The sequence below is a fragment of the Rattus rattus genome, chromosome 6 (assembly GCF_011064425.1).
Source record: "Rattus rattus isolate New Zealand chromosome 6, Rrattus_CSIRO_v1, whole genome shotgun sequence".
Taxonomy (NCBI): Eukaryota; Metazoa; Chordata; class Mammalia; order Rodentia; family Muridae; genus Rattus; species Rattus rattus.
In genome coordinates, this window is record NC_046159.1 from 150,711,043 (window position 1) to 150,733,343 (window position 22,301).

The 22,301-nt window shown below is 41.2% G+C and overlaps 1 protein-coding gene across 1 annotated transcript in view; it reads left to right on the forward strand.

The window, feature by feature from the left end:
* Fam185a (family with sequence similarity 185 member A) overlaps positions 1 to 22,301 on the forward strand; it is a 49,968-nt gene that overhangs the window by 2,409 nt on the left and 25,258 nt on the right. The window contains exons 2-4 of the mRNA XM_032907078.1: positions 961 to 1,070; positions 11,484 to 11,576; positions 16,204 to 16,342. Coding sequence (XP_032762969.1) covers positions 961 to 1,070; positions 11,484 to 11,576; positions 16,204 to 16,342 — 342 coding nt within the window. The remainder of the gene's footprint in view (positions 1 to 960; positions 1,071 to 11,483; positions 11,577 to 16,203; positions 16,343 to 22,301) is intronic.

The following is a 22,301-nucleotide window of genomic DNA, read 5'->3' on the forward strand; positions in this document are numbered from 1 at the left end:
TGGTCAGCGTTTTAACACACCAAGGTAGCAGGACAATAGTGTATGTCTCTGTACTCCAGCGTAAGGGGATCATTAATATCAATGCATTGCATACTCATCGTCACTTTTTAGTCTTTGCTATTGCTGTTTGTCTGTCTTGTTTGAGACCGTCTCTTTACAGAGCCCTGGCTGTCCTGGAACTCAGTGTAGGCCAGGCTGACTTTGGACTCAGAGATCCCCCTGCCTCTGTCTCCTAAATGCCGAGATAGAAGGCATGCACCATAAAGCCATGCAATCATTTTGTTTTTATAAAGAGATATCTCAGGTGACACTTTAAATTGCAGTCGAGAAGACCACCTGTCGATTCCTTTTTTCCAAATTTTCTTTTAAATGCACTTCTATTTATCCACACTCTTGTGGCTTTAATCCTTATTACTCAGTTTTTAAAAGTGTCTCTGGTTATTCCATGAGATATAGTTGCGTGGTAATATTCCCGTGTTGGGGCTGTGAAAGGCTAAAGTAGACTGATCTGATCACACACTGATCCACTCTATTGTTCTTTAAATTAAGAGGATGACAGGACAAGGCTAGCCGACTCAGCTGACTTTCGATGACTTGTTAGCTCGATGTTGTATCCTTATTCATTTCTGTGTGTTCTTTTGGTGGCATGGGGCTTCCACGATACTCCCTAGGAGACTAGAGCACCTGCCTACGAGGATGGCTATCTCAGTGCCTTCATTCCCACCTGTGGTATTGCCTCTCTTGATGATACAAGCCAGGAGCTATGATCTCTAAACTGCCAGAGAGGCCCTGCCTTCGACCCTGCTGCCTTAGGAAAGACCTCTTGTTTTCAGAAAGAAACCATACTGATCTCCGACTCAGTACTGCAGCGAATCCCTGAGGATCTGGGAATCTAGGGAACATTAAAATACCCCAAGGCCTAGGAACTGACCTTTTTCTTCTTTCTGCTTTTGCTTCTAGATTTGAATATCGAGTCATCAGGGGCTGGCTCTGTGAGAGTGCAGAATATTGAGTGCGATAGCTGTAAAATTGACACTGAGCAGGGGACCAGCATCTTGCAGTCTGTGAAGGTAACTTTGTTCCAGTTGCACAAATCCTTTACTGCTACAAACTACAAGGCTTAGTTTGTTATTTAGATGATCCTCTTTCTTCTTTAGACATTCTTTAAAAATTTTGCCTTAAAAAGCACAAATAGCATCTTTGAAACTTTTATATAATTATAGTATCATAATTATTATTATAGACTTCATTTCAAAGTGTAGTAAAACTCCAAAGTATATTTTTTTAGGATTTTGAGATACTATATAACTTAAAAAAAGTACTTAAAAACATGTACTAAAAAATGTACTTTAAAAAAGGAATTAAACTCTATCTTGAAATTACTGAAGTTAATTTAAAACTGAAGCATCATTGATGCAGAGTACATTTTGCAGCATTTTCTTTTTCTTCTACTTACTAAAGTACGTGGCAGATTTACCGAGACTTTTAATGTGAGTTAAGAGGGTCAGGCAGGCAGTCTTACAGAGCAGCAGATGATTCCTCCTGTTTGGTAATTAACATTTTTACATTCCGTTTTCTTAAAATGAGATTGGTCTGAGCCATAAGTGTTTCAAAATATACTCTCTGGGGAAGGTCCCTCTTCTCTCTAATTGTTACAGCATTTGCAGGGTCAGAACCCATACTTGGACGGCTTCACTGAATGTGGTCACCTTTGGGCTGTAATTTCTGAGCTTTACCTTTAGAAGCAGTGAGAGTGATCCTGTTTCTATCTCACTGGTTCATTTGTCCACCTTTATCTGCATACCTGCTTTCCCTGCCTGTCTGCAGATGCGGCAGCTTAAAAGAACTAATTGTGCAAACATCATAAAAGAATAAGGATACCCCAGATAGCATTTTTAGCATATAGTTGGTTTGGGTTCTTATAAAAAAAAAAATGCAATAAAATCTTCATCTTGAATGACTAACTGAATAAGAATACTGTAATTTCTTTTCTTCCTTTGAAATGCTTATTCACTCAATGATACTTCAGTTTTGGTGAATTAATTTCAGTTATTTCAAGACAGAGTTTAATCCTTTTTTTTATTTTGTATTTGTTCTTTACGAGAAAATAAAGCTATGAACTCACAGTCTTTACAAATATAATAGCTCAAAAAAGACTTAGAACTGAAGCGATACTCATTCTTCTGGCTTGTTGCAACTTGCCACCAATTAGAGCCCGCTGCGAAGAGGGAGCCTTAACTGAGGATCTGACTTTCGGATTGGCCTGTAGGCTAGTCTGTGGGGGCATTTTCCTCATCAGTAATTGATATGGAGGGTCTGGCCCACTGTGGGTGGTGCCACCCCTAGGCAGGTGGTCCTAGGCTGTAAGAAAGAGGGCAGAGGAAGCTAATGAGCAGCCCTGCCCATGGTCTCTGCTTACATTCCTGCACAGGGTAGGTTCTTGTCTCAGCCTCTCTCAACAATGGACTGTAATCTGGAACCCAGCTCTTACCCAGTGTTGGTTTTGGTCATGTTTCATCTCAGCAGCAGAGAAAGACACTAAGACACTAGCCCTGTACTAAGAGAATTATTCTTGTATCGTGGCCTTAACTAACTTACACTCATAAATGCAGACACTTTGGTAAGATAGCTGGCCTAGGTTTATAGAAATATGGTAAAATATCTTAAATTCATGATCATCTATTAATATGTCTTTCACTTATTTAGCACCAAACATAGGGTTATGTATTCTTAGGGTTTCTATTTCTGCACACTTCACTAGAGAAAGTCAGGACTGGAACTCAAGCAGGTCAGGAAGCAGGAGCTGATGCAGAGGCCAAGGAGGGATGTTACTTACTGGCTTGCTTAAATTCCAGTCCTGATTTCCTTTGGTGATGAACAGCAATGTGGAAGTGTAAGCTAAATAAACTCTTTCCTCCCCAACTTGCTTCTTCGTCATGATGTTTGTGCAGGAATAGAAACCCTAACTAAGACAAATTGGTACCAGAATTTGACAACCTGACCATGTTTTGGGGAGGACTGTAGAAGAACTTTGGAACTTTGAGCTAGAAGAACCACTGAGATGTTAAGAGCTTCTGTAGGAGCTTGGAAGATAATGTTGAGAACAGTGCAGAAGATGGAGGCCTGGCTTGTGAAATTTCAGAGGGAAGATTAAAGACTCTTGTCAGGGCTGTTACTGTTTTGATTGTGACGATTCTGTGTTTCTGATTAGCTGGGGCTGAAGAATCAAGTGTGATTAACAAGATACCAGAACTACTAAAGCAAACCTTTGAGTTACTGGGGCTATTGATGCTGGTCAGCTGGAGCTAAGAAATTAGTGGTGATTAAGAAAAGACCAGAATTACTGAGGTGAAATCTTCTGGGAAGTGTTTTCTAAGAGCACAAAGATGCTGTGTTCCAGAGACAGCCAAGGTTGTACCTGGTGCTGCAGTTGTACTTGGTAATATGTAAGGAAAGTCACCCAGGTGGTACTGGTTTTGAAGGCAGGAAGGGGTCATGAAGAGCAGTTGAGGGCTTGGCACTGTGAGAGGCCATGGAAGGCCATTGGTGAAGGTGCAGCCTCAGTTGCAGTTGATGGCCCAGGACTGAGGGGGTCATGCAAGGTAGTTGAGTCTTGGCACCATGAAGAGAGCCTGTGAGAGGCTATTGGTGAAGCCCAGTTGCAGTGGAAGACAGTATCGTTTTGGAGATGCCAGTACCATGAGATGACCACCAAGAGCAGCAGCAGCAGTGGAGAACAGGCAGCTGGAACCTAGAAGACAAGGGGTGTGCTACAAAGGGCAGAGCTGGAGAAGCGACCTAAGCCCTTGGAGGAGCCCAGAAGATCGTGAGCGGATCCCAGACTTTGGGTGGTTGGAGTTTGATTTCGCTTTTGATGATGGCTGTGCCCTGATATTTTCCCATCTTGAAGTAAAGTATTTTAGTGGAGTCCACAGTTAAGAGACTTTGAATTTTAAGGACTTTCAATTTTAAAAGATGTGGGCTGTTTTAAAGGGATTGATCTTTTAATATGTAAAGACTGTGGGACTCTTAAAGATATTTAGATCTTAGGGATGAATAAGAAAGTAAGGGTTGAGGCTTAATTGAAATGTGGTTTTTGTGTCAAGTTGACAAGGGGTCAATTGTACTAGCTAGTTTCGTGTGTTAACTTGACACAAGCTGGAGTTATCACAGAGAAAGGAGCTTCAATTGAGAAAATGCCTCAATGAGACACAGCTGTAATGATCAAGGGGGAAGGGCCCAGCCCACTGTGAGTGATGCCTTCCCTGGGCTGGTAGTCTTAGGTTCTATCAGACAGCAAGCTGAGCAAGCCAGGGGAAGCAAGCCAGTAAGTAACATCTCTCCATGGCCTCTGCATCAGCTCCTGCTTCCTGACCTGCTTGAGTTCCTGCCCTGACTTTCTTTAGTGATGAACAGCAATGTGGAAGTGTAACTTGAATAAACCCTTTCCTCCCCAACTTGCTTCTTGGTCATGATGTTTGTGCAGGAATAGAAATCCTGACTAAGACATGTGTGTGTAAAATAGCATTTTAGTAACAATAATTACTGTGAATGAATAGAAGGTACTGAGAGTCTCAGCTAAGCCTGCCTTATTCTTGGAGCATCTTCCCTTGTCAAGAATGGAAAGTAGGAGGCCCCTAAAGGCATCCAAACTCGCTGGGGAACACAGAGCTGGTGTGGTTGGCCTGGCATTTGACCTTACATTTGAGCTTCTGAGCTTCAGCCCTCCCCAGCTCTCTCTGCTAGCTAAGGCATTAGCTAGCATAAGAACGCTGCATTTACTCAGCGTTCTTAAGGAATAAAGTAAGTCACACATTGCATTCTTAAAAAATGTATGTAGCATGATAATTGCCCCCAATAATTTCTGACTTATTGTCACTTTAAACTTTATTTCATGTTGTGTGGGAATTAGGCAAGTTGCAGATTACAGTGTCAGTGTCTTTAAGCCATAGGCCTCTTTGGAAAATCTCATGATCGTTTCTCGCTAAGCAAATGCACATGTATATGAATGCTGGCTCACAGCCTCCTGAGTTCAGAGACTCCAGAAACTCACTTAAGGTCAGCTTCAGGTCTGAAAGCAGAGCTACTTTGGAAATAGATCTTTCTAAAAGTTCTTTGATAATTTGATGGTCAAATTCACATCTGTGACTGTGACGAAGTTAGTGACCCTGTAAACCAAATTCTTTGGAGAACAGGGTTTTTTGTTTGTTTGTTTGTTTGTTTGTCTTTTCTTTCTTTTTTTTTTATTTCTTTACTTACTTTTCAAATGCTATTCCCTTTCCTGGTTTCCTGTCCATAAGCTCCCTATCCCCTCCCCCCATCCATCCCCCTTACTGTACCCCCATATTCCCCTGCACTGGGGGTCCAACCGTGGCAGGACCAAGGGCTTCCCCTTCTACTGGTGCCCCAACAAGGCTATTCTCTGCTTCATATGCAGTTGGAGCCCTGGGTCAGTCCATGTATATAGTCTTTTGGTAGTGGTTTAGTCCCTGGAAGCTCTGGTTGGTTGGAATTGTTGTTCTTATGGGGTTGCAAGCTCCTTCAACTCTTTCAATCCCTCCTCTAATCCCCCACAAGGGGGTCCTGTTCTCAGTTCAGTGGTTTGCTGCTAGCATTGACCTCTGTATTGGACATGCTCTGGATGTGTCTCTCAGGAGAGATCTATATCAGCATGCATTTTTTAGCTTCATCAATCTTATCTAGTTTTGGTGGCTGTATATATATGGGCCACATGTGGGGCAGGCTCTGAATGGCCATTCCTTCAGTGGCTGCTCTAAACTTTTCTTCCATATCCCTTCTATGGATATTTTCCCCTTTTAAGAAGGAGTGGGAGCATCCGCATTTTGGTCATCCTTCTTCTTGAGCTTCCTGTGATCTGTGGATTGCATCCTGGGTAATTCGAGCTTTTGAGCTAGTATCCACTTATCAATGAGTGCATACCAAGTGTATTTTTCAGTGATTGGGATACCTTACTCAGGATGATATTTTCTAGTTCATTCCATTTGCCTATGAATTTCATGAAGTCATTGTTTTTGATAGCAGAGTAGTACTCCATTGTGTAGATGTACCACATTTTCTGTATCCATTCCTCTGTTGAAGGGCAGATGGGTTCTATCTAGCTTCTGGCTATTATAAATAAGGCTGCTATGAACATAGTGAGCACAGGTCTTTTTATATGTTGGGCATCTTTGGGTATATGCCCAGGAGAGGTATAGCTGGGTCCTCAGGTAGTTCAATGTCCAATTTTCTGAGGAACCTCCAGACTGATTTCCAGAATGGTTGTACCAGTCTGCAATCCCACCAACAATGGAGGAGTGTTCTCTTTCTCCACATCCTCGCCAGAATCTGCTGTCACTGAGTTTTTTATCTTAGCCATTCTGACTGGTGTGAGGTGAAATCTCAGGGTTGTTTTGATTTGCATTTCCCTGATGACTAAGGATATTGAACATTTATTTAGGTGCTTTTTGGCCATTTGATATTCCTCATCTGAGAATGTTTTATTTAGCTCTGAACCCCCTATTTTTTAATAGGGTTATTTGTCTCTCTGGAGTCTAACTTCTTGAGTTCTTTGTGTATTTTGGATATTAGCCCTCTATCAGTTGTAGGATTGGTAAAGATCTTTTCCCAATCTGTTGGTTGCTGTTTTGTCCTAATGACAGTGTCCTTTGCCTTACAGAAGCTTTGCAGTTTTATGATATCCCATTTGTCAATTCTTGATCTTAGAGCATAAGTCATTGGTGTTTTGTTCAGGAAATTTTCCCCAGTGCCCATGTGTTCGAGACCCATCCCCACTTTTTCTTCTATTAGTTTGAGTGTATCTGGTTTGATATGGAGGTCCTTGATCCACTTGGACTTAAGCTTTGTACAGGGTGATAAGCATGGATCGATCTGCATTCTTCTACATGCTGACCTCCAGTTGAACTGGCACTATTTGTTGAAAATGCTTTCTTCCATTGGATGGTTTTGGCTCCTTTGTCAAAGATCAAGTGACCATAGGTGTGTGGGTTCATTTCTGGGTCTTCAATTCTGTTCCACTGATCTACCTGCCTGTCTCTGTACCAATATCATACAGTTTTTATGACTGTTGCTCTGTAATACTGCTTGAAGTCAGGGATGGTGATTTCCCCCAGAAGTTCTTTTATTGTTGAGTATAGTTTTCGATATCCTGGGTTTTTTGTTATTCCAAATGAATTTGCAAATTGCTCTTTCTATCTCTATAAAGAATTGAGTAGGAATTTTGATGGGAATTGCATTGACTCTGTAGATTGCTTTTGGCGAAATGGCCATCTTTACTATATTAATCCTGCCAATTCATGAGCATGGGAGATTTTCCCATCTTCTGAGATCTTCCTCAATTTCTTTCTTCAGAGACTTGAAGTTCTTGTCATACAGATCTTTCACTTGCTTGGTTAAAGTCACATCAAGATATTTTATATTATTTGGGACTATTGTGAAGGTTGTAGTTTCCCTAATTTCTTTCTCAGCCTGTTTATCCTTTGAGTAGAGGAAGGCTACTGATTTCTTTGAGTTAATTTTATACCCAGACACTCTGCTGAAGTTGTTTATCAGGTTAAATAGTTCTCTGGTGGAACTTTTGGGGTCACTATCATATCATCCGCAAATAGTGATATTTTGATTTCTTCCCTTCCAATCTGTATCCCTTGACTTCCTTTCGTTGTCTGATTGCTCTGGCTAGGACTTGGAGTACTATATTGTCTAGTCCCTGATTTTAGTGGGATTGCTTCAAATTTCTCTCCATTTAGTTTGATTTAGCTACTGGTTTGCTGTATATTGCTTTTACTATGTTTAGATATGGGCCTTGAATTCCTAATCTTTTCAGGACTTTTATCGTGAAGGGGTGTTGAATTTTGTCAAATGCTTTCTCAGCACCTAATGAAATGATCATGTGGTTCTTATCTTTGAGTTTGTTTATATAGTGGATTACATTGAGGGATTTCCGTATATTAAATCATCCCTGCATCCCTGGGATGAAGCCTACTTGATCATGATGGATGATTGTTTTGATGTGTTCTTGGATTTGATTTGCAAAATTTTATTGAGTTTTTTTTGCATCAATATTCATAAGGGAAATTGATCTGAAGTTCTCTTTCTTTGTTGGGTCTTTGTGTGGTTTTGGTATAAGAGTAACTGTGGCTTCATAGAAGGAATTTGGTAGTGCTCGATCTGTTTCTATTTTGTGGAATAGTTTGGACAGTATTGGTATGAGGTCTTCTATGAAGGTCTGATAGAATTCTGCACTAAACCCATCTGGTTCTGGGCTCTTTTTGGTTGGGAGAATTTTAATAACTGCTTCTATTTCTTTAGGAGTTATAGGGTTGTTTAGATGGTTTATTTGTTCCTGATTTAACTTTGGTACCTGGTATCTGTCTAGAAAATTGTCCATTTCTTCCAGATTTTCCAGTTTTGTTGAATATATGCTTTTGTAGTAGGATCTGATGATTTTTTTAGTTTCCTCAGATTCTGTTGTTACATCTCCCTTTTCATTTCTGATTTTGTTAATTTGGATACTCTCTCTGTGACCTCTGGTTAGTCTGGCTAAGGGTTTATCTATCTTGTTGATTTTCTCAAAGAACCAGCTCCTGGTTTTGTTGATTCTTTGTATGGTCCTTTTCATTTCTACTTGGTTGATTTCAGCCTTGAGTTTGATTATTTCCTGCCTTCTACTCCTCCTGGGTGTATTTGCTTCTTTTTGTTCTAGAGCTTTTAGGTGTGCTATCAAGCTGCTGACATATGCTCTCTCCTGTTTCTTTTTGCAGGCACTCAGAGCTATGAGTTTTCCTCTAAGTACTATTTTCATTGTGTCCCATAAGTTTTGGAATGCTGTATTTCCATTTTCATTAAATTCTAAGAAGTCTTTAATTTCTTTCTTTATTTCTTCCTTGACCAAGTTGTCATTGAGTAGAGCATTTTTCCACTTCCATGTATATGTGGGCTTTCTGTCATTATTATTGTTATTGAAGACCAGTCTTAGTGCCTGGTGATCTGATAGGATGCATGGGATTATTTCTATCTTCCTGTATCTCTTGAGGCCTGTTTTGTGACCAATTATATGGTCAATTTTGGAGAAGGTACCATTAGGTGCTGAGAAGAAGGTATATCCTTTTGTTTTAGGATGGAATGTTCTATAAATATCTGTTAAGTCCATTTGGTTCATAACTTCTGTTAGTTTCTCTGTGTCTCTGTTTAATTTCTGTTTCCATGATCTGTCCATTGATGAGAGTAGGGTGTTGAAATCTCCTACTATTATCGTGTGAGTTGCAATGTGTGGTTTGAGCTTTAGTAACGTTTCTTTTATGAATGTAGGTGCCCTTGCATTTAGAGCATAGATATTTAGGATTGAGAGTTCATCTTGGTGGATTTTTCCTTTGATGAATATGAAGTGTCCTTCTTTTTCTTTTTCAATGACTTTTGGTTGAAAATCAATTTTATTTGATATTAGAATGGCAACTCCAGCTTGTTTCTTCAGAACGTTTGCTTGGAAAGTTGTTTTCCAGCCATTTACTGTGAGGGAGTGTCTGTCTTTGTCTCTGAGGTGTGTTTCCTGCATGCAGCAAAATGCTGGGTCTTCTTTAGGTATCCAGTCTGTTAGTCTGTGTCTTTTCACTGGGGAATTGAGTATGTTGATGTTGAGCGATATTAAGGAATAGTGATTGTCGCTTCCTGTTATTTTCGTTGTTAGAGGTGGAATTATGTTTGTGTGTCTCTCTTTTGGTTTCATTGCAAGGAAATTATATTCTTGCTTTCTGTATGGTGTAGTTTCTCTCCTTGTATTGGAATTTTCCATCTATTATCTTCTGTAGGGCTGGATTTGTAGAAAGATATTGTGTAAATTTGGTTTTGTCATGGAATATCTTGGTTTCTCCATCTATGTTAATTGAGAGTTTTGCTGGATACAGTAACCTGAGCTGGCATCTGTGTTCTCTTAGGGTCTGTATGACATCTGTCCAGGATCTTCTGGCTTTCATAGTCTCTGGTGAGAAGTCTGGTGTAATTCTTATAGGTCTGCCTTTATATGTCACTTGACCTTTTTCCTTTACTGCTTTTAATATTCTTTCTTTGTTTTGTGCATTTGGTGTTTTAACTATTATGTGATGGGAGGAATTTCTTTTCTGGTCCAATCTATTTGAAGGTCTGTAGGCTTCTTGTATGTTTATGTGCATCTCTTTCTTTGGGTTAGGGAAGTTTTCTTCTATAATTTTGTTGAAGATATTTACTGGCCCTTTAAGTTGAGAGTCTTCACTTTCTTCTATACCTATTATCCTTAGGTTTGATCTTCTCATTGTGTCCTGGATTTCCTGGATGTTTTGGGCTAGGAGCTTTTTGGGTTTTACATTATCTTTGACAGTTGTGTCGATGTTTTCTATGGTATCTGCCCCTGAGATTCTCTCTTCTATCTCTTGTATTCTGTTGGTGATGCTTGTATCTACGGCTCTTTGTCTCTTCCTTAGGTTTTCTATATCCAGGGTTGTCTCCCTTTGTGCTTTCTTTATTGTTTCTATTTCCGTTTTCAATTCCTTCACCTGTTTGGTTGTGTTTCCTGTAATTCTTTCAGGGATTTTTGTGTTTCCTCTCTAAGGGCTTCTACTTATTTACTTGTGTTTTCCTGCAGTTCTCTAAGGGAGTTCTTTATGTCTTTCTTAAAATCCTCCATCATTATCAAAACGTGATTTTAAATCTAAATCTTGCTTTTCTGGTGTGTTTGGATATCCAGTGTTTTCTTTGGTGGATAACTGGGCTCTGACGATGCCAAGTCGTCTTGGTTTCTGTTGCTTAGGTTCCTGCGCTTGCTTCCAGCCATTGGGTTGTCTCTGGGGTTTGCTTGTCTTGCTGTTTCTGGGAGTGACTTGGTCCTGCTGTAGGCCTCTGTGTCAGCTCCTGTAGAGCTGTTTTCCTGTTTTCTTCAGCCTTTCCTGAGAACAGGTGCTCTGATTTCAGGTGTGTGGATGCTCCTGGAGACTGTCTTCCAGCTCTAGGCACCGGCAGGAATCACCTTTGATTGGGGTCCTGCCCCTGATTGCTCCTAGGTCCTTGCACCCAGCAGGCACAGTTGACACTATGCGATTCCCCCTTGAGTCTGGACTTGGGCAGAGGGCAGTCTCCTCTGACTTCTTAGGAGTGTCCACACTTCTGAGGGTCCAGCTCTCTCCCCTACAGGATTTGGGTGCAGTGAGCTGTTTGGCTGGTTCATTTCGGTCCTGAGCACAGACCAGAACCGCGGGTACTGGCAGCTGACTGTTCCTATATCCCTGGGTCCAGAGGCACTGTGCAGTTTCCCCTCAGACCGGGGATGTGGGCAGAGGTGTGCAGAAGTGGCAGTCTGTCCTGCGGTCTCAGGATGTCTGCACCTTGTTTATCTTTTCAATACTTTGCTTAAATTCCTGGATGATTTTGTTGACATGCACAGGAGAAAAAGTTTCGTGCAAGCTTACTTTCTCTATCCTCTGTGGTGTTTTGTTTTTCAGAGTCAAAAGTTACATGTGAACACAAAAGGAGGCGATGTGGTCTGTCTTGGAACAATTTATGGAAATATAGACATCCACGCGTCAGATAAAAGTGTAAGATGACGACGCCTTCATGAACTTCCTGAGCTTAGCTTCCCACAGACAGCAGCTGCCTCAGCGTTCACACTGTCAGGTTTCCTTCTTAGTGCCTTTAGTTCTTTAATAAGCTCATATTTGGACCTGAATTTTAGTGTGATTTAATACTTCTGATAGTTATTTAGTTCGTTAGAGTCACTAAACCCTTGATATTTAATAATGACTTATCTAAAGAGGCTTTTATTTTCATGGTTTTGAATTAAAATACCTCACTAAGTAATACCATGGTAGATAATGGACGAGTGCGGGAATTGGATTTCTCTTAGGTGCTGAGTTTACTGAGCACTGTGCTCTCCCAGACCTGCTGCCTATGGCTGTCCTAAGGGTGCATTCTGAAACGGTGGCGGCGGCGGTCACTTACAGACAGCACAGATTTAACTCATGGGTTTTGAAAAGAGAAAGTGATGTTGAGAGAGGAGAAATGGCAGCACAGGGACTCTGGGATGCATTGGAGGTTGGGTAAGCAGTTGATGTGCTCAAAATACATTATATACTCAGAGAATTCATAGGGAAATTAAAAACCACCTGAAAGTCGGCTTCCTCAGCGTTTCCACTAGGTGGTGCTGGGAGATAAAGCTCCTGCTCCCCAAAGCTTTCCGCACACCCACACCTCCACTCTCCCACTCCCCCCCCACACAGCCAGAGAGATTGGTGGTTACAGAAAAATGGTTTGTATTTTTAATTTCACCTTTTTTATATCATGCTGGTAATAGTAAAGGTTAAAATCTGGGGACTGTGCATTTTCCATTGCTACTGTGATGAGTAGTGTTTTAAATCTTAAAAGAAAAGATTGCATGCAATGGTGAAGGTTATGAGCATATCTTACAGAATATTGTTGGTACATTTTTAAAAAATTATATTACATTTTACTGTTCGTGTGTGTGTGTGTGTGTGTGTGTGTGTGTGTGTGTGTGTGTGTGTGCTAAGTCAGTTGTCTCCTTTTCCGTATGGGTCCTAGTGACAGACCTGAGACTGCCAGGTGTGGCAGCAGCTGCCTTTGCCCACTGAGCCGTCCACGGGCGCTGTGCTGGTACAGGGAGGCAAGGCGATGATAGCATTGTCTCCACTGTGTCAGTCTCCCATCACTGCGTTCTCAGATTCTGTGGGAAGCTGTTTGAACTAAATATTCAAATAGGTAATAAACCTTTTAAATTAAACTTGAGAGTGTTTCAAGATCCTGTAACCTTTAGGTCTCTGCCCTTGAGAGGACCTTTAGTTTTGCCAGTCGGATTGCTATCTCCTTAGAAGTATAACAGGCAAATGGCACAACTTTGCAGTTCCTTCAAATTCAGCCCTTGCATTAGCTGTATTTGATGTGATATTATATGTAATGTTACTATAATGTTACATGTTCTCTGTGGGGGGCAGTGCATATATGTGCATGTAGGCCAAAGGTCAGTGGCGTCGTGGGGGGTTTTTATCCATTGCTATTCATGTTCTTCTTTTGTGTGTGTGTGTGTGTGTGTGTGTGTGTGTGTTGTGTGTTGTTGTTGTTGTTGTTGTTGTTTTTATTTGAAACAGGATTTCTCTGTGTAGACCAGGCTGTCCTGATACTCTCTGTAGACCAGGCTGGCCTCCAACTCAGAGATCCAACTGCCTGTGCATGCTGAGTGCTGGGATTCGAGGCCTGAGCACCACCACCCAGCTACCTTGGTTTTGAGGCAGTGCTTCTGTGGCGTTTGGCAGGGTTGGCCAGCCAGTGAGCTCCAGGGGACCTGCCTGTCTCCACCGTCCCAGCACAGGAGTTCTAAGCTTGTGGCACTGGGGTTTTGCTTGCGTGCTGGGGATCCAAATGCAGGCCCCAGTGGGACTGTCAAATACTGTACCAATAGTGCCCCAGCCCCAGCGTCAGTCACATGCTTCCAGTCAGACATGAGTACCAGAGATTTACCTCATCTATGTTGAGTAGCTTGACCAGTAATTGCTAATTTGTTCCAGCTGTTATAGGTAACTGAATATTTCCTAATCCTATTTCCTAGTAAAGTATTTTCTTTCTTGCCTATTTGGTAATATTCAAAAAACTTACATTTTTCTATTTTTCTTCTGTGGTATTAACTTTTAAAACATATTTGGAAGTTTATTTAAAAATATAAAATACTTACTAGTTAAGAGCACACATTGAGAATTAAACTTCCTGACTCAACCATTTACTTAGTTTTTTTACTTTTGTCAAGTTTACATTTGCATGTCTCAGTTTTCTCGAAAATGAAGTAATAACAGTGGACCTATTTGAGAATGGCTAGGAGGGCATCAGTACCCGTTTATTGCTAACATAAGGCCTTGTCTGTGGCTGGCTCTGACATAAGCTTGCTTACAGTGAGGGTAAAGGTAAGAGAACCACAGGAGACATAACCAGTACCTCACGTCCCTGAACCTGCTTCTCACTGCCTTAGAAACAGATGGATGTATTGCCTTTCTTACTCTACAAGCTAGATGATGAAAATTAGATGGACATCATGTACAATAGCTATGTTGGTTGTGTGGCTGTTTTAAATGATAATTTCAGAATCAACCTTTATAACTTAACCCAATATAAACATTCATTTCATGTGACAGTAAGTTAAAATGATGACACAGCTGCACTTTTCTTTCTGTCTGGACTACAGAGTCACAGCACTTCCTGAAAACTTGGTTTGTGTTACTTGTAAGAACTTATAATAATAATAATAATATATACATATATACACATATATATGTAAATTAACTTAAGTATAGGGAAAAATCCTTCCTTGTGTAAAAATTAATTTTAGCAATGCCTCCCAGGAAAGTATTTATTTTCTGGGCTTCCTTTTCTCTCTTTAAATAACTTCTGTTAAAAATCCGAGTATACAGTTTAATCTAGGTGTCTACACATGACATTTTACCCACTAATACTACGACAGTAAATAAGATTTTATCAGTGTGTCGCTGTCCACTGTGTCAGTTTAGTGTCTGATACAGTTCAGGATATGTGGCTCTAGCCTACTAATTTTTGTTCTTGGGAATCATGTAGAATGTTTGACAACTCTATTTTGGGGAGTGTGCGAGAATTTACTTGCCTTTGTTTGCTTTGGCAGTGCCGGGTGTCTGTGGCTTCCTAGGGTTCATTTGGCTTTTAATGAACAGTACAGAGCATTTTCCATGGGCTCATAAGAGCACCTTGAAATCCAGCTTTATTTAATATGGTGGTGAGCAGACTTGGTGCACAGGCATGCCTTAGCAATTCAGTATGGTTCAGATACTTAACTGCTCATCTTCTGTGTTCCCTAAAACAGCCCCATTCTCTGTAGAAAGGCCAGCGCATGGCATTGTGTTGCCTGTGTTATGGAAATTCTTGGAAGGTGTGAAACCAAGACTACTAAGCAAGCCTGGGAGGAGGGGCGGTGTGACATCAGTGTGCTCAGAACTTAGTGCTGTTTGTTTAAATGCCCTGGTGTTTGTTCCTGGGCCACTGGTGTGGCAAGCCATTCTAGTAATTGAGAGTGCAGTGCCCCGTTCATGTGCACACGTCTTTGTTTATTACATGGTAGATGATAGAACTCTTACTGTCTTTGTCTCCTGTAGTAAATAATATTTGAAGCATAAACACACCCTGAATTTTGTCAGGAGATTTAAGGATAAACATAAAAGTCCTCTCATTGCAGGAAAGCTACTGCCTTGTTGACACAGAGTGGAAATGTTTCAGAAGTTCATAGTTAGGGCGGCATCATGTGAGAGAAATTGTGCATCTCAGCAGAATCAGAATGAATCTGAATAGGAGTAACAAGGCATCTGACTAGTGATAACATAACAACGTCATCTGTAACAATCATCATGCTCCCTACTGAGCAGGACGATAAAGACAGGCTGCCCCTCCTCCAGTCCCACTGTTCACTGTTGCATTGGAAGGCGGGGCCAGAGGAGGGAAAAGGATGGAGAAGAGTGCGAGAACATAATGAATTCTTATGAACATAAGATGAGTAGAATAAGCAAGGGACTTGAGGGTCATTTGGAGATAAGTATGCATGTGGTATTTTTTCCTAGTAGAAATAAATTATTGGAATTAGTGAGTTTATTGTGGTTGCTAGGTTCACATCAAATATAAAAGTCAAGAACATAAACTTTTAAGAGATACTGTGTAAGAGCACTTTTCAAGTATCTGATGAGAACAAACTAATAAGATGTCTACATAGAAAACATAACATTGTTCAGAGAAAAGAAAGAAGGCGTAAATCAACGGAGGACTTGCATATTGAATTGTTCCCCATCAGAGAATGCATGTGGCTCACAACCTTGCAGTTGTCAAGGTGATGGTGTACTTCTCCTGAAGTTGGTCTTCACTGTAGAGCAGTGGTTCTCAACTTCCTAATGCTGCGATCCTGTAATACAGTGCCTCATGTTGTGATGAGCCCCAACCATACATAATATTATTTTGTTGCTAGTTCATAACAGTAAGTTTGCTGCTGTTATGAATCACTGTGTACATACCTGCCGTACAGGCTGTCTGAAATGCAGCCTCACGGGCGGGGGTCGGGACTCACAGTTGAGAAGCGCTGTTCTAGATGAACTGTTTTGGTTGTTTACAGTCTGTTTTATAATGAACTGATTACAGTCTCTCTTTTACTAGACTGTGACCATAGATAAACTTCAGGGAAGTTGTGTTAATATCTCTACGGAGGATGGTTTGCTTCAAGCCAAGTATCTGTATACAGACTCTTCATTTGTGTCTTCTGCCGCTGGAGACATTGCATTAGGAAATATTCATGGTAAGCCACAGGCTAATGTACCTCAGCCTTTCTCCATGGCTTAAAGTTCAGAGATAACACAGTTCAAGAAAGACTGGGGAACTGACCCTCTACATAATTAACTGTAGAGTAGCCATCTTTTAAAAAAAAAATCTGTGAAAGTAAAATGACTTACAAGCTAATTTAATTTAATTTTGAAAAGAGTTTGGAAATTTTGCTATTATATATAAAACTAATAATAGTTCTGATTTTTTTTAAAGATTTTTATTAGTTTAGTGTGTGTGGGCATGTACCCGAGTCATCTCTCCAGCCCCAGTAGTTGATATTTAAACATATTTTTATGAGAAAAAACAATATCCAAGAGATGAGAGAAAAGCAGTGTTAATAAAGATGGAATTCTTAGTGGTTACTTTCATGATACGAGAGGTTAAATGAGTTAAGCGTTTGGGTATATCAAATTATAGAGACTATGATACTAATTTCGGGTACACTACATTAATGTTCATTTCTCCTGGCACAGGTCCTCTTAGCAATGTGCTATTTCAGTTGTCTTTGAGTGTTCTTTTGTGATCTCCAAAGCATATATCCACAGAGAGCAACAGTACTTAGTTAATGTTTGCATTGTGGAAAGAGAAAGCGAGAACATATAATGTTGAGATAATCTGGCCAAAGGCCTACTGGTGGTCGGTGTTATTCTGCTGTTTTATATTTCCACTGGGCAGATGATTCAAAGCCAGGTGTATGCTCTGAATACATAGGGGTAGTAGTAAGACCCACTTAGTCCTTGAGAAAAGGACAGTGTGTGCACATCTGCCAAGTGTGCTGGGCCTTCCTCCAGGAGTGTGGACTTGAACATTTTTCCATACACGGTCCACTCATTTCACTTCTCAGTAAGCTGGATATCCGTGTCCATACGTTTTGGCAGCACGCCCACATTTCAGAATTGAGCACAAATTATTAAGTTGTATTTGAATGTGGTTACTGCTGGTCATGCTAGCTAGTAACAAATTAGCAAGTAGTCTTCTGTTTGTAAAAAAAGCATGCTTAGGTAATTAGAAAACCCTTGCACCCCAGCTTAATGGCTAAGCCTCAACAGGCCCTACATTACTTGAACCTAAATAGAGCAGAGCTATACATTAGTAGTAACGCAGTAGTGAGCAGTAACAACTTGTAGTTTCGTAGTTTAAATGACTTTTAATAAGGCTTGCACTTCTGAGGTGATCATAATTAAGGTATTTGGTTGGAGCCCACTGCTCACCCTGCTCAAGCACAAGCTGGGAAAACCCATCTGCCCTCCTTCTCCCAGCCCAGCTCGCACTGAAATAACTCTAAAGGAGTGGCGCCAAAAGCTCAGTTGCACATTTCCGGCAGCCAGTGCAGCCTGCCTTGCTGACCTGAGCGGCCTGCCTTGCTGACCTGAGCGGCCTGCTTTGCTGACCTGACCTGAGCGGCCTGCCTTGCTGACCTGAGCACCCTACCCAAACATCCTCCCGGCTGCCTAGCTTCTGACCATGCTCAGGCATGGGCCCAGCTCCTGGCTGACACATCCTCACACCTTGCCTGAGAACTGTGCAATCTCCCTGCCTTTCCTCAGCCCTGCTCTTGGCGACTGGGGAATGGACGAGGGAGTTGAGCCAATGAAACCTGTATTTATTTACTTTTATTCTGGTCTGGTCTGGCCTATATTGCATTTGGTAGGAAAAACATGTTAGTTTTGGTATAAAACAATCCTTACCAAGGTAGATACTGACTGGCCAACACCACAGGAAAAGCCGCTGTTTTCCATTCTGCTTTCTACCATGTTCAGATTCAATGCCTTTTGCTTTTAAAATATTTTATTTCTTTCATTTTAGACAGGCAGAATGGGATTTGGGGAAACTTACCACTAATTGAACACATTTCTGTTAAAGTTACTGAAATAAATATTGCTAGTTATAAGAGTTTGCCCTCTTGTTTTGTAAGGTCTTTGAATATTCATGGACTTTAATATGAAGTCAAGTGCACTTCCTTCCATCGTTTAAACACAGGTCTCGTGCACTGTTGCCTCAGTAGGCTCTCCCTGAAGGAACACCGAGACGGAAGTAAGAATGCAATGTGCTTACTGCATAGACTTCCTGGGCTCCGTGCCATGTCAAAGGAAGAAAGCCTGTCTTCATGGAGAAGCCAGACTTGGTAGACTTGCGGCCACCCAAGTGCAACTCTGAAGCTGGCGAGGCTCCTCAGGCTTGTCTCAAGTTGTAGTGAGGGAAGCAAGCTTTATCTCCCCGGTCATTGGATCCCAGCTGCTCCAGGAAGGAGCGTGATCTTGGGCCAAGATGGCTGTCCTCAGGGGAAGCAGTTCCCAAAGAGGGCTGTCCACAGAGGGCTCTCTGCCAGCAGTTCTTTCAGCATCTGTGAACATAAGCCCTTCAGGTATGAAGGAGGCTCTGCATAATGAATCATGGCCTCTGCTGTGGTTAAATTTATTCATTCGATGCATTTATTGACTGGCTACTATGTGCCAGGTTTCCAGGAGGCAGGGTGCAGAATTGGGCAAGAAATGGTAGCCATCTTTAAGGAATACACAGTTGAATGGAAGGACTTCCTTTTCATTTCCCTTCCCACCTATCTCCTGGTGCTGTCACTCTGCTTCAAAGCAACTTTCTCACAACTCCTTTTATTACTTTGGTACATCTGTAAGCAGGATAGGGGAGGGGTTCATTCAGTTACTTCCATGTCATTCGGCCAGCACAGACCGAGGGGCAGGTAAGGGTCCACATCACAGTAAGACCCCAAACATATATTTCAGTGACTTCTTTGTTCTAATCCTCTCAGCAGGTGGTTGTATAACACAAGTTATAAAAACATCTCCCAAACTTAGTTCTGCACAAGAAAGAACACACGACACAATAACCTCTGATCCAATTGATAAGATATAATCGCCCACCTAAGCATACAAAGCCCAGTACACATCCATCCCTTAGAACATTCATAACAACCTGAAAATACACAGAGTGGAATCTTAACATCAACCTCCGTGTTTTCTCCCCAGCTTCTCTCTCGTCTCGTTCCAGTCTCCTCCTCTTCCCTCAAACTTTTCTCCCGCCCATCCTTCCTTCTCGTCCAATGACAGGCCTCGTTCTATCGTGTACCTGCCTTCACCTGTGTAATGACATCAGCCCACACATCTTTTAATAATAAATAAAACTGAGAACATATCTAAGACCTGCCTTTTCAGGATTTATTTAGTTTAGCTCCTTTTTTTTTTAAGGTTTAAATTGATTTTTCTTCTCAGAGCTGAATCCAATATATAATTCTAAAAACCTTTCTACACAACCGAGGAAACCTGGCTTTTTGGTGAGTTGGACTAAGTGTGTGTACATTACCTCATCCCAGACGCCCCTAGACAGATGCTTACAGATGTTGTCTCTTGCAGAAGTGGCAGAGACAGTTCAAGTTCTAAGGAGGGAGGAAGAGAAGCACACAGGTATCGATGGACCCTGGCAGTCATGTCTTCTGATAGTCTCTCTAATGTCGGTACTCTCCGGGCTTATGTATGTCTCTGTCCCACTGCATGTGGGACATATTTTTGAGTCTGAATCACTCCTGCATCTTGATATTCAGTTTGTATCTTTAGTCCTGACCTCCATGTGTGATCTCACCAAGCATCACACATTCAGCCTTTCTAATGTCCTCCTCACCCCTGCTCCTCACCCTAGCCTCCTGGCCTCATCCAGAGTCTCTTATCTTTATTTACACTTGCAGGTTTGATGCTACCATAGCCCCATGCTATGAATTCATGACTTTTAATTCCCCTCTCATCTCTCTCCACTCAGCCACTAAATCTAAGCTTCATAAATCTCCTAAATATTCCTTCAGTCTACTCCATCTTTTTCCTTTGGTTCCTAGCCTTCCGCAGGCTCTGTCTCCTCTATTGGAGCAGTAGTTCTGCCTCTGGCCTTGCCTTTTTCAAGCCCATCTCCCTCACGTAGCGATAGTGGTTTATTAGAAACACATCGAACACACTGTTAGTCTCAAACCCTTCTAACATCCTGCTTGGGACTTTGCCTTCTCTTCCAGAACTGTATGAATCCTCATTTTTTGTTATATATGGTTCTAAACTATTTTATACCCCTGAGACCTGTATTGGAGCCTTGAGTCATAATGACCATGAAATGCTTTTCCCGGAATTTTAAAATCACTATCTTCCCCCCAGCTCCCCTCAATCTTTCAGTACTTGGCTAAAATATTCTCCCCTTATCTGTGGCTTTCCATTGTCTATAAATTGTTGCTTAGTTATAAATTCCTCAAGAGAAAGGACTGTATTTTGTCTCTGAATTCTTAGCATTTAGCCTTGTGACTTACAGATAGCAAGGGCCCTCCTTCCTGTCTCCCCCATGTACCACCTCAAAACCACCCAAAGGGCCTACCTCTGAGGACACTTGAAAGGCTCTGTGTAGGTCGTGGAGATGTATGTGCTGTTAACCATCATATTTTTTTGCTGAAGAAAAATAGTGTTTTTAATCTTTGAATTGAATCATTTGTTTTTCTCTAACCATATTAAAATGAAGGTTGTGAGATCAGAAAAACTTTGTTTTCTTAAATACTGGAGTTTCTGGCAAAGTTGTACGACTGGAGACTACTATCAGAAAACACATAGTTACCGTGGGCCATATGGTTCTGATTTCATAGAGAGTAGAACCTTTTCCTAAGTCTAACTCAAGTAGCCGATGCAGTTATTATTCCAGGGATCAGGATGAAGTAGATGAAACACGGATAATTATGCTGATGGTGCCCATCGTTCATCGGTTTACTTGAGTGGATTCTGTTTTATTCTAAAAAATAGCCAAGGCAGAAATTCATCTGTACATTCTGAGTGCTTTGGAGTATTTCTGTTTAAGGTAGAGATTTTTTAAAAGTATTTTGGTGTTTATTGAAAATACATTTTTTGTGTATTTTAATATGTTAACTGATATATACACATTCCCCTAATGTTTCCTTCCTTCAGCTCCTCTCCTGCCCCCTCCTCAAGTTGATGGCCTCTTTTTCTTTGATTATTATTGTGTGCTTCTATGCACATTTTTGTTGTCTATTCGTTATTGAAAATTTTTTGAAATTTTCTTTATAACCTTTCTTTAGCTTCATGGCCTTTTTGTTCCATTGTGTTTTTACTGCATATAGAACTCTAATATCAAGAGGGGTGTTATTAGATACATGTCACTATAATGAGAAGTAGTCTTCATTGTCTGTGGATCTTAAACTTTTCTCCTATAGCTGTAAGAATCATTTTGTCAAGGCTTCATATCACAACCACTAGTGACTAGTTTGAGAGGATCATCATATTTTCATTTAAAAATAGTATTTTGCTACATTAATTTAAGACTATTGTAAGTGTGTGGGGCTCAGTTTTCTTGTGTCTGGGTGCCTGGATTCACTAGGTGACTGATTACAAAACTGTCTTAGTTCTAGAGTGGCCTAGCTGGGTCTCCGACTCAACATCTCTCCTAGGATTTTACTCACAATGTCAGCCTGGGCTGAGCGCTTTTATCCACGTTCAGTGAGGGTGAACATGGCTCCATGCCTGCTTATGACTGTTGTCCTGTTAGCCAGAGACTTGTTGGTTCCCTTGTCCAGTGGCCCATTCAAAGGGCAATTGTCGTGTGCTGTCCGACTTCCATGAGAATGGTAGAGGGCTACAAATACAGTCATAATCTTTATAACCTAACCGTGGAAATGCCAGCCCACAACCTTTAGGCAGGTCGCCGAGGTCTGGTCTGCACTGATGAAGACCATCAGGATGGGGAGTAGTAGGAGCCATTGTAGAAGCTGCATGCTTTTGGCCACTCTTGGCATGTGATGTGAGACTCTATTTCCTGGGTTTGAAAAATGGAAGAGAGTATTTAGGGCACACTAATGAAGTAATACTTACTAACACATTTAACAAGATATTCAAAGCCTTGTAACATCCTAAGACATAAAAATAATTTTATGGGCTTCTCTG